Raw genomic sequence first — 16,865 nt, 5'->3', positions numbered from 1 at the left:
CCATCTCCAATTGTCATTGTCACACAAATGACCATAGGAGTTGGCAAGATGGCACAAAGAGATCTGTGGCCAGGCTACAGAACCACTGACCACTTCATGACAGTTTGTGACGATTCCTCTAACCTTCAGAGGTGACATGACGTGAGACACATTCTTACCACTGCCACTCTGAAGGGCTCCATTAGCTGTAGTGCAGCAATCAAAGTAACAGTCATCCATCTTGGACTTGTCTTTGATTTGCACTGTTATTATTTGGCTGGAGATCATAGCCTCGAATCCCACAACGGTAGAGCATTCTTCCAGTGGGTAAATGAAGATACCTGCATCAAATGAAGACAGATAACATTAACCAGAGGCAATCAGGCAATTAAGTCAAACTAACTCAATTATGTTAATACAGCCCCCGGACAGTGCCTATGTTAATGTTTACATTGAGAAGCCTTGTGGAAGCTCTGGAGGCTACAAGGAAAGTAAATTCAGAATAATAATTTTAAGCACATTTGTATAAGCCCCCCAGAGAATGTTCATGCTCACTTGTAGTAATGATCTTACTTTGTTGTATATACTAACAAATGAGGTTCTCACCTTCAATAGGATGGTCCTCGAAGTTGTTGTAGGTCATGGATGCTGTCAGGGCTAGAGTGTAACCTCTGACACAGGAAGTGATCTCAGAGACACTGAGAGGCAGAGCATTCTGCCTCTCCTTGTTGATCAGGCCTGGCATGGTGATGCTTCTTTTATGTTTGAGTTTCTTTTCATTACCAATCATAGACTGGGGGTAAATAACAAATTGTTCAGACACATTTTTAATAACTCAGAAAAAAACAATTAATCAAACAAACAGCTTTCATTATAAGCTCTGAAATCCTCTCTCTTGTGTTGTTATCCAGCAATAACATCAAAGAAAACAGAGCGGGCCTTATAAATGCCTTTGAAATAAATCCAAACTTTATTTAACTAGGCAAGTCAGTTAAGAACAAATTCTTATTTACAATGACGGCCTACACCGTCCAAACCCGGACGACGCTGGGCCAATTGTGCGCCGCCCTATGGGACTCCCAATCACAGCCGGTTGTAATACAGCCTGGATTCAAATCAGGGTGTCTGTAGTGACGCCTCTAGCACTGAGATGCAGTGCCTTAGACCGCTGCCCCACTCAGGAGCCCAAAACGTTACATCCCTGCAGGCAGGCCCAGACAGTAAAACCACAGGGAAATTAAAACTATCAGTTCAGTACATGCATGCTTAGACTACAAAAGTGATTGAAAATGAAAAAAAAAACATGAGAGATAGATAGATCATGTTTTTTACTGTAGTATGACATGAGTGGGGGGTCTCTGATCTACATGTAAGGCAAAGGCAGAAAAAAACAATATAACACATTTGTCCAAGGTTATATTCAGGACACAACATTTCAAGTTCCCACTATAGAAAAAGCATGACTCATCCAACAAACAGAGGATAAACATCAAAGTTGCACTGGTCTGGTAGAATATTGCATGAATGAGTGTGTGAGATGAGATGTGGCTATGAGAAGTGGACAATGCTTATGGCCAAAATGTTCATGCAAATGTCATGTGACATGGCAGCTCAACCTTTATTACCAGTCAAAAGTTTGGACACACCTACTCATACAAGGGATTTTCTTTATTTTTACTATTTTCTACATTGTAGAATAATAGTGAAGACATAAACTATGAAATAACACATATCACATATGGAAAAAATGTGTTATACAAATATATATTTCACATTTTTCAAAGTAGCCACACCTTGCCTTGATGACAGCTTTGCACACTCTTGGCATTCTCTCAACCAGCTTCATGAGGTAGTAACCTGGAATACATTTAAATGAAAAGTAACCCTAACCCTTCTTAATGCATTTGAGCCAATCAGTTGTGTTGTGACAAGGTATGGGTGGAATACAGAAGATTGCCCTATTTGGTAAAAGACCAAGTCCATATTATGGCAAGAACAGCTCAAATAAGCAAAGAGAAACGACAGACCATCATTACTTTAAGACATGAAGGTCAGTCAATCCGCAACATTTCATGAACTTTGAAAGTTTCTTTAAGTGCAGTCGCAAAAACCTTAAGCACTATGATGAAACTGGCTCTCATAAGGACCGCCACAGGAAAGGAATATCCAGAGTTACCTCTGCTGCAGAGGATAAGTTCATTAGAGTTACCAGCCTCAGAAACTGCAGCCCAAATAAATGCTTCACAGAGACACATCTCAACATCAACTGTTCAGAGGAGACTGCGTGAATCAGGCCTTCATGATCGAATTGCTGCAAAGAAACCACTACTAAAGGACACCAATAAGAAGAAGATACTTGCTTGGGCCAAGAAACACGAGCAAATGACATTAGACCGGTGGAAATCTGTCCTTTGGTCTGATGAGTCCACATTTGAGATTTTTGGTTCCAACCGCCGTGTCTTTGTGAGATGCAGAGTAGGTGAACAGATAATCTCTGCATGTGTAGTTCCCACCGTGAAGCATGGAGGAGGAGGTGTGATGTGTGGGGGTGCTTTGCTGGTGACACTGTCTATGATTTATTTAGAATTCAAGGCACACTTAACCAGCATGGCTACCACAGCATTCTGCAGCAATAGGCCATCCCTTCTGGTTTGTGCTTAATAGGACTATCATTTGTTTTTCAACAGGACAATGACCCAACACACCTCCAGGCTGTGTAAGGGCTATTTGACCAAGAAGGAGAGTGATGGGAGTGCTTCATCAGATGACCTGGCCTCCACAATCACACGACCTCAAAACAATTGAGATGGTTTGGGATGAGTTGGACCGCAGAGTGAAGGAAAAGCAGCCAACAAATGCTTAGCATATGTGGGAACTCATTCAAGACTGTTGAAAAAGCATTCCAGGTGAAGCTGGTTGAGAGAATGCCAAGAGTGTGCAAAGCTATCATTAAGGCAAAAGGTGGCTACTTTGAAGAATCTAAAATAAAATACATATATTTTGATTTGTTTAACACTTTTTTGGTTATGACATGATTCCATATGCGTTATTTCATAGTTTTGATGTATTCACTATTATTCTACAATGTAGAAAATAGTAAAAATAGTAAAAAAAAAACTTGAATGAGTAGGTGTGTCCACATTTTTGACTGGTACTGTATGTGGTGTTCTGGGTCTGTCGTGTCCGGAGAGTCATTGCCTGAGCTTCTAACACTGGCTTTATGCGAGGTGTTGTGAGGAAAGGAATTTACATAGAAACTGAGAGGCTGCCTGCCTAATATGCCAGTACTAGTGGCTATAAGACTACACAGACTACAGTACTTCCACATAGTGAACAACTCTACCTACTTCTTCAGACAAAGAGTATTTTCCGTGAAACCTCAAGATCTTAATTATCTACATGATGAAGCTCAAGATTGTTGCTCTCCCTGACTCCCTGGACTCGATAAGATGTCAACATTTAACAGACCAGACCACTATCTGTTGTCATAATGCAGCCACACTTTACAGGATCCATAATTCATTGACAAAATGCGTTCCCCCTCCTCGTACTACTTAATCAAAAGGAGGTTTTGGCTGGCTGGCACAGCATTGTCATTTATTGAAAAGGAAAAGGTCAGACAGACGCATCAACATTGCTCACATCTGCTCTGCTCTGCTCTGTTCTGCAATCAGTGTCAACCGTGCCACCATGTGTCCTATGAGGCACAAGCCGGGAATATTGATATAGTATTATATTTAATAATATTATTATATTATATATATTATAATATTGATGTGTTAGAGATGCAGTGTCTTGTTCCTGTAAGACTCAAAATCTCTCACAGTACAATGAAGCATACATTAATGCCATTATTCTTACTTTATTCTAAAAATAAATTGAACAGGATAACTGGACTGTAAAACTGTTTTAGCTATGACAATACAGAAATGCATTGTGAAATCAGATAGCCTCATATTGATGTACAGTTATAATGCAAACATGATTGATAAACTAAATCCACTTATTTTATAGCCATGCTAAGCAATCAAGGTGGAGGAAAAAGAAGAAAAAACACACACACATAATATATATATATATATATATATATATATATATATATATATATATATATATATATAAATATATATATATATATATATATATATGTGTGTGTGTGTGTGTGTGTTTTTTTTTCTTATTTTCCCCCACCTTGTATACACACACACACACACACACACACACACACACACACACATACATACATACATACATACATACATACATACATACATACATACATACATACATACATACATACATACATACATACATACATACATACATACATACATACATACATACATACATACATACATACATACATACATACATACATACATACATACATACATACATACATACATACATATATATATATATATATATATATATATATATATATATATATATATATATATATAAAATATGAGAACAGGAACTCAAATTGAGGGGGAATGTTCACATAAAATGTTCACAATTAAGTTGATTTATCTTATGCACAAAACTATCCCCTTTCAATAATTCTAGAAACTTGCTCCAATTATTTCTGGCCAGTGGTTATAAGGCAATCCATTACAGTTTCTCTTTTAATGGGATTTTTTTTCTTCTTCAGTCTGACAGGTCATGATATTGATTGTGTCCAAGTGATAGACCCCATGAGACCCCTCTCCTTGTCGTATGAATCATCCTGAAATCTCCAGAAAGGTTCATCCAAACATAACCTAATTTCATCCACTATAAATATACCAGAAGCCACCATTAATACAGTACAGTCATAATAACATTGCAATAACAACAGCTTTCCAAGGAAAAGGGTCTGAAAAAACACCTGTTGATTGCTATTGCTGGATTTCATTGCAGACCATTATAATTGTAAAAATATCAATGTCATTATACAATATACATGCACAATATTTAGCAACTTTTAAAATATACAAATCATATTTAGAATGTAGAGAATGGAAGCAGCATCATGTCATGCAATCACTGACATCTGATATCAACACGTCTTCTTACCTTTCATTTGTGTCAACTGGGAGTGAAATTATGTCTGTCTTTTGGATGCCCACTTTTCATGAAAGATGTCCTTTCCCTTCTATTTCTCTTCCCTCCCTTTTTTCTTGCCTCTACATGTGGCGTAGAGGAAATGCCAGCTGTCACAGGTGGGCAGAGTTACTATTAATTAAATGGCTCTGGCTTTTCACAGAGGGACTAAACAAATCAAAGAAGGACAGTTGACAGGCAGCAACCGTGGCAGCAATTCAGTCAGCACAGCAACATGTGGTTATAAAAAGTATCTCTCAGCTCAGTCGCTGTCCTCCCTCCTTGTGGCTGGAGTTAGAGGCTTTCGCTAACGGAGAGAGAGAGAGAGACTCAGAGAGAGAGAGACTCAGAGAGAGAGAGAGAGAGAGAGAGAGAGAGAGAGAGACAGACAGTCCTTTGCAACAGATTAGCATCCCTTTCCCCTAGTACCTCTCCTCTTTGCATTTATAGCATCAGCACCACCACTCTCCTTCCCTGCAATCGATGATGGGAGACCCCATTTATGGATCCTTTTTGAAAGCTGGGGGATCAGACTAAATAGATGAAATGCAGCACCAGGCATGGAGGAGTAGTGGGGGGGGGGGGGACGGACGGACATAAAGCATGTCTCTCTTGCCTCCACCCAGGGCAGGCATTAACCTTCCCACTCACCATCGCCGACAAGTCTCTGTCTCTGGTTTATTGGAAAGCCTATAATGTTTTTATTTTAATGTGGGTAGTGGGAGTTTAGCTGTCTGCATTGTGGCCACTGTTAGTCTGATCCACCTATTATTTTTTTCCACTGAGGAGGTAACCATGACAATCGATATAGAGTTCTACTGGCATCTTAAAAGACATTTTAGGTTGGCATGAGGGAGGGGGTTGTGTGGGTGGAGGGTATTGGCTGAAGCTGCATCCGCTCCTCAATTAAATTAGCATAATGCTGGCCATAACCCCCCTCTCTCTCTTTCCTCTCTTAATCTGTGTGTGTGTGTGTGTGTGTGTGTGTGTGTGTGTGTGTGTGTGTGTGTGTGTGTGTGTGTGAGTGAGTGAGTGAGTGAGTGAGTGAGTGAGTGAGTGAGAGAGAGAGAGAGAGAGTGAGAGAGTGAGTGAGAGAGTGATGTGGACTGTCAGGTCTCTACCTGCCTGGGTCACTTTCATTAGGACCGATCAGGACATCCATAATCTCTTCTCCTACTCAATTTGTCTGGGTCCAGATGACGAATCAAAAAGAATAAACCATATCAAATTCGATAGAAATGACATATCATTTATAGCTGTAATACGTTAACGATTAACAAACAATAGTTTAAACTGACAAGTAAAAAATAGCCAAACCTGCTTATCTGATAAAGATTGTATTATTCCAATATAGTCTGTGGTATTGCTCATTTTAAACCACCTCCTACACAAACACATTTGGGGGTAAAACAAAGTTGATCAGAATTCCACTTCCGAGTTTCCATCGGAATGAGTGCAGCTGAGCTAGCTACAGCCGGTGCGCATCAGCAGTAGCTTCTTTGGCTTGGCAGGCAGCATCTCTTTCGACGCCCAGCTTGATTGCATCGTTTGTGTATCTAAAACTTGTTAAACTTGGTCTAAAATAATATACAGTAAAGGTTAATAATGGCTACTGACTCCTGGGCCCTTGCTGTCGATAAACAGGAATCTACGACTGACTCAGTAAGTTTAAATGTATAGGCTAGCAAGTTTAGCTAGCTTGGTACAATTAGCTAGACAGCTATATTCGCAGCTATGCTTTACGAAAAGTATCTAACTTTATGCTGCTAGTTTGCGAGCCCAGCCAACTGCAACTGAGGCAATTTGTGGCCGAGTTATTACTTTAGCATACCATGTGCTGGTGGTGTTCCACTTACTGACACACCTTTTGAAAGCACTGCCATTGACTGTAGCTGTGTTTGTCATGGCTTTGTTTGTTGGTCGAATTTGACACTTGCTTGCCAAGATTTTATGAGGGAAAACTTTCATTCTGAGATGAGATATTTGCGTACTAATAAAACATTTTTGTTTCTCTTACCAGTTCGGCTCCTTGGTGATAAGATCTCCACCTCGAGGTGATGCTCCACCTAATAAGGCAAAAAAGGGTAAAATCACCGATGTCAATCAAACATTTGCTCTTGATATTCTTCCATGTATTGTCCATTACATTTTTGTGATACAATCATGTGATGAGTTTTTGTTTTTCTGCCAGGTACCACAAAGCAAGTGGAGGATGGCACCAATGTAGAAGGGGAGGAAAAAGGTGTGAATTCTTAGGGTTTATTCTCATCTCCCTGTCATGTCTCCATTCAATTAGTGTAGTCGGACAGGTCATTCACCTGTCACTCTTGTCTTTTAGAGGACAAAGCGGCCCAGTCATTGTTGAATAAGATGATCCACACCAGCCTTGTGAACACTACCAATCAAGTAGAGGTTCTTCAGAGGGATCCCAACTCTCCTCTTTACTCGGTCAAGACATTTGAAGAGCTGAGATTGTAAGTGATATCTGATTTCAAATTCACCAGTGCTTACACCTCACATGAAGCCTTGATTATACAGTGTATTTCAACCTGAGTTAGGATCTGTAACATTGCTTTTTTTTTGTGGCATCATGTGTTTGGTCAACCTTTTCATTACATGTTGTCCTTTTCATGGCCTCAATGCTTTTTTTTATTGTACATCCATCTCAGGAAAGATAAGCTGCTAAAGGGAGTGTATGACATGGGCTTCAACAGACCCTCTAAGATCCAGGAGAATGCCCTGCCCATGATGCTGGCAGAGCCGTGAGTACCCATTATTCAATAATAGAGGAAATAGCCTAGATATTCTGGACATTTAAAAAAAACATTTTTAGTCATTTAGCAGACGCTCTTATCCAGAGCGACTTATAGTAGTGAATGCATACATTTCATACATTTGCATACATTTTTGTTTTTCCATACTGGACATTTGAAGGTGTTGTGATGTGTGTTCTGAGGTTACACATTTAATTTCAACTTTCAGTCAGATGTAGTCAAACTAGTTATTAACCAGTGTTTATGTACACAGTAATATAGTTGTTTGATTTTTTTTAGGTGAAATTAATGGAATCTACCTTTTAGTCCCCCATTAATCTCTCTTCAGCGTGTATTATCCCTCTGGTTCCAGACCTCAGAACCTGATTGCCCAATCACAGTCCGGCACAGGTAAAACAGCTGCCTTTGTGCTGGCCATGCTCAGCCATGTCGACCCAACTAACAAATGGGCACAGGTGAGTGGCATCTTCAGCAATGCTATGGTCCATCAGCATTACTCAGGCTATGAGAGAGGTTAGACCTCAAGAGGTCAGGTAATCAGGAAGGTCAGAAAGAGTTTGCTCTTTAGGTGGATTTTTATGGGTTGTTTTATTAAGAGCACCTACAGATCAGGGTTACAGAAACGTGTATTAGTTTAGAGAACATCTATCACAATGTGTTGCTTTTTTTGTTTGTTGGTTTTGTAGATAGAAGCCTCTTATTACTGAAACTTCTTATTTTGCCCCCTCAGTGTCTTTGCATTGCCCCAACGTACGAGCTAGCTTTGCAGACTGGTAAAGTCATTGAGCAGATGGGGAAATTCTATCCTGAGGTCAAATTGGCATATGCCATTCGTGGCAATAAATGTAAGTCTCAAAACATTCCTACTTTTTATTTTTATTTTTAAGACAACCTGTAACGTTTGGGTGCCTAATTTCACTGGGGAAATGGTAGGCCTATGCTGTCACTGCCAGTGCTGTCACACAAATTTCATGTCGAAAGCATAACTGTCAATGAAGAAAATGCCACACGTGTATTATAGAGTTGATGTTCTGTAAATATAAGATGTTGATGAAAAGCATCATTGTAACAATATCATTAACTGTCCTGTTTGTCTCTGGGTGCTGAGCAGTGGACCGAGGGGCAAAGCTTCAGGAGCAGATTGTCATCGGGACACCTGGCACAGTCTTGGACTGGTGCTCTAAACTGAAGATCATCAACCCCAAGAAGATCAGCGTCTTTGTCCTGGACGAGGCTGATGTCATGATCGCCACACAGGGTCACCAGGACCAGAGCATCCGGATCCAAAGGTGAGTTTTCCATATAGAAAGTTGTAAATGTACAGTACTCTCATCTAGCAGAACTTAAGTGATACGAGACAAGCTCGTCTTGCAGGCCAGTAATCATGAGCGCTGCCATTAACTTTGTTTACAGACACTTGTAAAAGGGCTCTTAACCTCTCTTGGGCAGGTGGGACGCTATTCACACTATTCAACAGCCAGTGAAAAATCAGAGCGCCAAATTCAAAACAACAAAATGTCATAATTCAAACTTCTCAAACATACGACTATTTTACACCATTTTAAAGGTACACTTCTCCTTAATGTAACCACATTGTCCGATTTCGAAAAGGCTTTACGGCGAAAGCATAAAGTTAGGTTATGTTAGGACAGGTACAACACAAGAAAAACCACACTGCCATTTTTCAAGCAGGCGAGGGGTCACAAGTACCAGAAATTCAGCTAAAATTAAGCACTAACCTTTGACGATCTTCATCAATGACACTCCTAGGACTCAATGTTAGACAATACATGTATGTTTTGTTCGATAAAGTTCATATTTATATCCAGAAACAGCATTTTACATTGGCGCATGATGTTCAGAAAATATTTTGCCTCCAATACTGCCGGTGAATCAACACAACAATTTACAAAAATACTCATCATAAACGTTGATAAAATATTAAACTGTTATTCAAAGAATTATAGATAACCATCTCCTTTATGCAACCGCTGTGACAGATTTCAAAAAAGCTTCACGGGGAAAGCACACTTTGCAATAATCTGAGTACGGCGCTCAGAAATATACACCAGGCAATACAGATACCTGCCATTTTGGAGTCATCTAAAATCATAAATAGCATTATAAATATTCACTTACCTTTGATATTATAGGTGAATGCACCAATTTGTAAGTCGCTCTGGATAAGAGCGTCTGCTAAATGACTTAAATGTAAATGTAAATCTTCATCAGAGGGCACTTCCAGGAATCCCAGGTCCACAATAAATGTTGTTTTGTTTGATAAAGTCCATGATTTATGTCCAAATACCTCCTTGTTGTTTGCGCGTTCAGTAAGCTACTCCAAATGTAGGAAGCGCGCCCACAATTTCACGACGAAAAGTTTAAAAAAAGTTCTATTTACGTTCGTTGAAACATGTCAAACGTTGTATAGCATCAATCTTTAGGGCCTTTTTAACATAAAACTTCAATAATATTCCAACTGGACGATTCCAATGTCTTGAAAAACATTTTGGAACACAGATACCTCATCACGTGAACACGAGTCACCAACTTCCCGGCCTTCTTGTTCGCTCTCTGTTCACTGCAAAAGCCTGAAACTAGGTTCTAAAGACTGTTGACATCTACTGGAAGCCTTAGGAAGTGCAAAATGAACCCTAAGTCACTGTGTTAGATAGGCAATGACTTGAATTACAAGAACCAGATTTCCCACTTCCTGGTTGGATTTTTCTCAGATTTTTGCCTGCCATATGAGTTCTGTTATACTCATAGACATCATTCAAACAGTTTTAGAAACTTCAGAGTGTTTTTCTATCCAAATCTACTAATAATATGCATATTCTAGTTCCTGGGCCCGAGTAGTAGGCCGTTTAATTTGGGTACGTTTTTCATCCGGCTGTGAAAATACTGCCCCCTACCCAAGAGAGGTTAATGACTGCTGATGATTTTCAGATTGCTATTCGACTCAATAACAGCATAACAGTCTAGTTCTTTAAGGACTTTTCTTTCCCCCGTTCAGAATGTTGCCAAAGGAATGTCAGATGCTGCTGTTCTCTGCCACCTTTGAGGACTCCGTGTGGAAGTTTGCTGAGAGGGTTGTGCCAGACCCCAACATCATCAAGCTGAAACGTGAAGAGGAGACTCTGGACACCATCAAGCAGTATTACGTGCTTTGCAGCGACAAGGAGGAAAAGTTCACAGCACTCTGTAATATCTACGGCGCCATCACCATCGCCCAAGCTATGATCTTCTGTCACGTGAGTGTCCTCAACTTATCCAAGGATTGAAGGAATTCTCTGAGGGATTGGGTTTGATACGGTACATAAACTAATGAAGTAAAGAAATAAAGTAGGCTTCTTTGCCTCTAGACCCGAAGGACAGCTGGCTGGCTGGCTGCAGAGCTGACTAAGGAGGGCCATGTGGTGGCGCTGCTGAGTGGGGAGATGACTGTGGAACAGAGAGCGGCCATCATCGAACGCTTCAGGGAGGGCAAGGAGAAAGTCCTGGTGACCACCAACGTATGCTCCAGAGGTATAAAAACTGTCATTGAAAGCTAGATTAATGGTACCATTTATCCCAAGTAGGAGGGTGAGGATGAGTGTTTAACTCATTTTTAATCATATATTTTTTACATTGAATAGGCCTAAGGGCATGTTTTTTTTCTCTTTCTATTGATAGGCATTGATGTTGAGCAAGTTTCTGTGGTGATAAATTTTGACCTGCCCATGGACAAATACGGAAACGCTGACAACGAGACATACCTTCACCGGATTGGTCGCACAGGACGTTTCGGCAAGAGGGGCCTTGCAGTCAATATGATTGACAGCAAACACAGCATGAACATTCTCAACCAAATCGAGGAACATTTCAGTACGTCACTCTGTTTCTAGAAGTCTTCACAAGGTTGTACATTTTGATCTATAAGACAATGTTCTAATAATTTCCTGTATTTTTTTTTTCCATAGATAAGAAGATCAACAAGCTTGACACTGATGATCTCGATGAAATTGAGAAAATCAGCAACTAGATGCTGCTAACCTTGATCACTAATCATTTAATGCAACTATTTATGCAGTTTGGACTATTAACTCATTTGGGCTTTTGGACTTGTCATTTTAAGGATTTATTTGAATGTTTACATGAAATGACAGATGTTAGCCATGCCTTAAATGCAAAGCATTTTAGCATTTTCAGGACAATAGTTCATGCCAAAGAGAGGTCATGGCTAGAAGGATCCAGATTTTCAAATTAACGTCAAAGGTTTACATTTTTTGTATTTTAGCGAACCCTAACCCTTTTCCTAACCTTAACCTAATTATCCTAACCTGCTATGAAAAGTAAAATCTGACAAAAGCAGGATACCTTCATTGATACTATTAGCATTACGGTTGGTGTTCAGTTGCTATATTATTTTTTTTATTGAGTGGTTGCACTAAACTAGTATTTTACCCTCTAGATCTTGAAGTCTCTCTGAGACATGTATAGGTAGCCATTGGTTGTTAGCAATATACAATATATTGAATCAAACAAGACTTTGCAATAGTTAGAATGGGGGAAGTTTGCTGTGCTGATTGGTCTTAAAAACCATTTTCTTATAGAATAATACTAGTGGAAGGTAATGTGATTTGAAGTAGTAACCAAACTGGAGAAATGTCCATTCCTTATTAATGAGAAGGCAACTCATGATCAGTCTAGACTAACAATCCTCAAGTGATAAAGAATTTCAGGATCACAACACTAAATACATTCTTGATGGTTTTGATGTGTGCTTCACAATAATCCAAAGATTCCATTGTATTAATACTGCGAGTATTGGAGCAGTTGCTCCCTCTTTTTATTTTATTTTTTCCCCAATAGGTTCTGCAAATCTATGGCGGGAGGTTGTTTCAGTGGAAACAAGTTTTGTTCAGTCACATTCAAGCTTATTCTGTCAACTGACAAAAGTTGGTCACTTTTACCAAGTAAAATAAGATTGTATGGAATATACCTAAGTTGTTAGGAATAAATAATAGATCTATTTCAAGAGGAAAAGCTTTATTGAGCAAAACACCATTGAATTGTTTTATTTTGTACCTCAGTGAATATGATTTATATTTGGACTGCTTGAACTAAAGAGTTTAGTGTTTACCTTGGCTATGAAAGCTAAAATAGCCTCTGCTGAATCTATTCTCTAATACTTTCTGCACTTTTTTGGTTTTGTCATTTCTAAATGGTGGTTGTAATAAAGATTACTTACCTAAAGTATGTCTGTCTGGGCTTATTCTGTGGCACAGTGGCTGTGAGAAAAGGCTAGTTTTGTTTTACCTTAAATGCAAAACACACCTTCCTAAGCTCCTCTTTACAATGGAAATAAGCACTCTTTCCTCTAAACATATGGCTTCATTGTTAATATAATATATAGGCCTATTTGTCATAACTTTAATGTTTGTTATACTGTGTCATCCATCTTGAGTTCAGGCAGAGTCCATATCCTCCTGAAAGATGCACAGTACTGATCTATTTAAGATGCCACATTGGGCCAAAGTCATGTTCAGGTCTGTGAATGTCCTTCGGAGGGGTCTATCCACACCACTCTTAACGTAGCCATCCACGATCTCAATGTAACCATGCTCATATCTGGCCCCATATCTGGCCTCTGCACTGGCAAGCACCGTCAGTAGGGTGTCTGTGGGTAGGAAGTGGTACTCAAACCGCCTACCACACGGAGCACGGATGGCAAGGAGTAAGCTCAAAGGCCCAGGAGTGCCAGGGGAGAATACTGGTGGGCTTTCTGCCTCTGGGGTTGTGGCCATCACGCTGAGGTCCGGAGGGTTGGGAGTGGGGCAGACCTTGCAAAGCACCTCTGACACGTTGCCTATCTCCGGGTTGCTCCGGGATTCTGCTCGGGCCCTCACTGAGGACAGCTGATGCTCCCCGTGCCCTTGCCGAGCCTGGATAATGAGGCTGTCGGACAGGCTGAGCTTGGATGTCTTCTCCTCCATGCCCCTCAAAGAGACACCCTCCTCTGATGGCTTCTTCTCAATAGAGGGGAGGGGCTTGTATTTGTTCCAAGGGAAGGGAAGAGAGGGTACCTCAGGAACAGTATCTAGGTAGTCTGGGTCTTGTTTCACGCTCAGCTGGCTGCTCTGCCTGAAGAGGGAGCGGGAGCGGAGGCAACGATCTGACCTGTCGTAGCCCATTGAAGGAGGCTTCGGGATCAGTGGTGTGTTGTGGAAGCTTTCAGCCACATCCATGTTTGGCGTGTGGCTCAGGTTGGGTCGACTACGCCCTTTCGAGGACTTTGGCCTGGTCAAATGCATTCTTCTCCACAGCAGTCAAATATTTTAGATGTGACTCAACTCTAAAAGATGGGAGATAGTTAAGAGAGAACTGAAATATAAATATAATAGCTATTCTGTGACATTTTCTGTCATCATAGTCACACTGTGAATGGCATTCTTGCTGAGAGCCACTGGGTGTGCAGGCTTTTGTTACATCCCTGCTGAAAGTTTTGTTACTGTCTGCTCATCAGGGTTGGCGCAAAAGTCTTCATGCCTAGTAGCTGTTAAGGAGGAGACTGGCCACCCTTTTTGAGAGCACTGGCCAGCTTGAAAGTTTACTAATCTTGGCATGCCAATCACAGAAAATGTCTTCCATTTGATTTCCTTGTTGACCAGTTAACGTTACCAAATTAACGTTAGGTAACTAAGCTGTCTGATGCAAGTAGGTAACAAAAAGGGGACATACTTGCCACTAGAATTACAGATAGTGCACGATAAGAATACTAACAAACATATGCAGCATACCTTGCATTTCAGCTGATAGATCAGTCTCTTTTTTTGCTTGTCAACACTCGAGGGAAGTTTTCAAGCTTTTTCAGCGGGCAGCGTAACTCAAGTTACCGATACAGCGATAGTTACCTTGACAACGCTGCTTGCCTCACACATCAACAAAGCTGCCCCCTGGTGCAAGTCAAGGAGCGTGCAGCATCAGTCGTATCTAATCCATTTCTAATCACACTGCTCCAGACTAGGGTTGCAAGATTTCAGGAACTTTCAATCAATTCCCTGGTTTTTCGTAAATCCTGATTAGAGGATCCTGATTCCGGATTTCCTGTTTATTCCCTCCTGATTCAGGGAATCCTCCAACTGAGACTTTGGGAATACCAGAGAATTTATTGAAATTTCCTGTAATTTTACTCCAGAGATGTTTTACATTATGCAAACTGTATTTGAAACATTGCACCAGATTTAACGCTAATATCCATATTCATTCTTAGGTTATATAACACCATGACACAATTATGAAGAAACATACATCATTGCAGAAATAGAACAAAGACAAAGTCTAGACTTATCAGGTGTCAGTGTTTCATTTATCATTTCATTCATAGTCAACAGAAAAAAATGCAAAACTGTAAGATTAAGTGGTACATATTTTAAACAATAAACAAGGCAACAGTAAACATGTCATCCCCACGAATGATGCAGCCCCCCCCCGGCCAATCAGTGTAACTTTGTAAATGACAGATTTCTAAAGCAAAACAAAACGTCCACCAGCCTATCAGAGCTCTTGCAGCATGAACTGACATGTTGTCCACCCAATCAAAGGATCAGAGAATGAATCTAGTACTGAAAGCATAAGCTACAGCTAGCACTGCAGTGTGTACAATGGGGTGAGTAGTTAACTCAGAGAAAGACAATAGTTGGAACAGTTTTGAACAAATTAAGGGGAAGCAAGAGAGAAATAGAGATTGTTCCTTTTCCCCACTTTCAGTTTCACTTACTTAGCAAATGCAGCTGGCTAGTTTAGCCTACTGAAACACCTTGCTCAAACAGAGTGATGCTATGTTAGCTAGCTGGCTATGACTTTCCAACCTAACACTGGAACTCCTCCAAGTTGTTTTTTCAATGTAAGCTTTTGGTATTACTAATTTATTGCCACCGGGGCCTCGTTGATGTAACTGCTTACTGACCGTACACTGTAGCGTTACTGCATGACTCTAGCTGGTTTACTAACGCGTTAGTTCTATTATCTATGCAAACTATGACATTACTTTAGCTAATATGGTGACAATAATGTAGGCTGTGTGTAGCGGTTTGGCTTGGAAAGGTTTTTTCCGCCTGGTCACATACAGCTGATGTGTTGTGCATTGAAGTCCACAACAAAGGGAAGAGGTGAGAGGAGGAGAGATGCGAGAAGGAATACAACGTGGCTGTTATGAAAGTGAACGGTGTTTACGCATTATCAGGGGTGTATTCATTCAGCCAATTCTGTTGAAAAACGTTTCTTAAATGGAAGCAAATGGAACAAACAGGGATAAACATACCTGAATTTGTCCAATAGAAACTCTTGTTTGCAACTGTTGGACTAATTATGACACCCTATGTCTCTCGACCTGTGTGCACCTACGTTGTAAACTTTCATTCATAGGCTAGGTTGTAGCAACCTCATGATGGTATAGGGAAAATTTGAGTATCATGTAGTAGTCTAAACCTTTCGCTGTTACATTGAACTAGGTGAATGCAATATGAATTAGTCCTCCCTCATCTTAGACGGCACTGACCGCCACTGGCCAAGACTCATCATTCACCCAAGTTTCCTTAAAAATCAGCCAGTGGTGTCTGATAGTGGTGCACGATTCAGAAGTTTGTTCACCTGTCACGTACCTACCCGCAATTGCTAATAACCCATCCGTAACCACTGACTATATGTGTTAAAGTGAAAATCTGAGGCCCGCACCCGACCCTAACCAGCAAATATAGAAAATGCCCTGCAGGCTACAGTCAGACCGCAGAATACGTTTTTGACAGGAGGTGGAGGATTTGTTTGTGTGCCTAATTTAGATATGTTCCTGCTTATAATTTCTGACATTTTGGTAGACTATTTGTTTGGTAACTTGTCTGTATTTAGATAAGTTGCATGTAGGCCTCTATTCTGTTATTATATGTTGCCCTAGAACACTAAGGGTGAGTTGGTAAATTCACTCTGGCTATCTACTAAGATTTCAGAGCACTACTCTGAGTATGCCTGTGTGCAGAATAACTGATG

The 16,865-nt window shown here is 40.3% G+C and overlaps 3 protein-coding genes across 5 annotated transcripts in view; 1 reads left to right on the top strand and 2 right to left on the bottom strand.

Moving 5' to 3' along the window:
- Window positions 1-920, bottom strand: part of LOC115167966 (von Willebrand factor A domain-containing protein 5B1-like) — a 50,894-nt gene extending 49,974 nt beyond the window's left edge. Inside the window, exons 1-2 of the mRNA XM_029722763.1 lie at window positions 586-920; window positions 159-320 (exon numbers count right to left, since the gene is read on the bottom strand). Coding sequence (XP_029578623.1) covers window positions 159-320; window positions 586-769 — 346 coding nt within the window. The 5' untranslated portion in view covers window positions 770-920. The remainder of the gene's footprint in view (window positions 1-158; window positions 321-585) is intronic.
- A 5,547-nt stretch (window positions 921-6,467) lies between these two features.
- LOC115167965 (ATP-dependent RNA helicase DDX19B) lies at window positions 6,468-13,076 on the top strand. Of its 3 annotated transcripts, none has more exons than XM_029722760.1 (12): window positions 6,468-6,726; window positions 7,085-7,148; window positions 7,256-7,306; window positions 7,403-7,538; window positions 7,734-7,826; window positions 8,191-8,293; window positions 8,569-8,683; window positions 8,950-9,127; window positions 10,855-11,092; window positions 11,204-11,366; window positions 11,514-11,705; window positions 11,801-13,076. In XM_029722760.1, the coding sequence occupies exons 1-12, from the start codon at window positions 6,670-6,672 to the stop codon at window positions 11,860-11,862; spliced, it is 1,452 nt and encodes a 483-aa protein (XP_029578620.1). In that variant the 5' UTR covers window positions 6,468-6,669; the 3' UTR covers window positions 11,863-13,076. The 3 variants fall into 3 exon arrangements, with proteins under 3 accessions (XP_029578620.1, XP_029578619.1, XP_029578621.1); XM_029722759.1 differs by having other exon boundaries at window positions 8,167-8,293; XM_029722761.1 differs by lacking the exons at window positions 6,468-6,726; window positions 7,085-7,148; window positions 7,256-7,306; window positions 7,403-7,538 and having other exon boundaries at window positions 7,742-7,826; window positions 8,118-8,293.
- On the bottom strand, window positions 12,858-14,014 carry LOC115168860 (UBX domain-containing protein 10). Its single transcript, XM_029724392.1, has one exon. The coding sequence runs from the start codon at window positions 14,012-14,014 to the stop codon at window positions 13,289-13,291; it is 726 nt and encodes a 241-aa protein (XP_029580252.1). The 3' UTR covers window positions 12,858-13,288.
- Window positions 14,015-16,865: the final 2,851 nt, after the last annotated feature.

This window comes from Salmo trutta, chromosome 30 (assembly GCF_901001165.1).
Source record: "Salmo trutta chromosome 30, fSalTru1.1, whole genome shotgun sequence".
NCBI classification, from domain to species: domain Eukaryota; kingdom Metazoa; phylum Chordata; class Actinopteri; order Salmoniformes; family Salmonidae; genus Salmo; species Salmo trutta.
Note: the sequence above shows the minus strand (reverse complement) of the source record. Positions and strands in the feature narration are given on the sequence as shown.

Excerpts from the sequence above, each read along its gene's own strand:
- LOC115167965 (XM_029722759.1), top strand. The coding sequence starts at position 6,670 with ATGGCTACTGACTCCTGGGCCCTTGCTGTCGATAAACAGGAATCTACG. Across the intron at positions 7,149-7,255 it reads ACCTAATAAGGCAAAAAAGG|GTACCACAAAGCAAGTGGAG; the intron begins GTAAAATCACCG and ends TTTTTCTGCCAG. Across the intron at positions 7,539-7,733 it reads ACATTTGAAGAGCTGAGATT|GAAAGATAAGCTGCTAAAGG; the intron begins GTAAGTGATATC and ends CATCCATCTCAG.
- LOC115168860 (XM_029724392.1), bottom strand. The coding sequence starts at position 14,014 with ATGGGCTACGACAGGTCAGATCGTTGCCTCCGCTCCCGCTCCCTCTTC.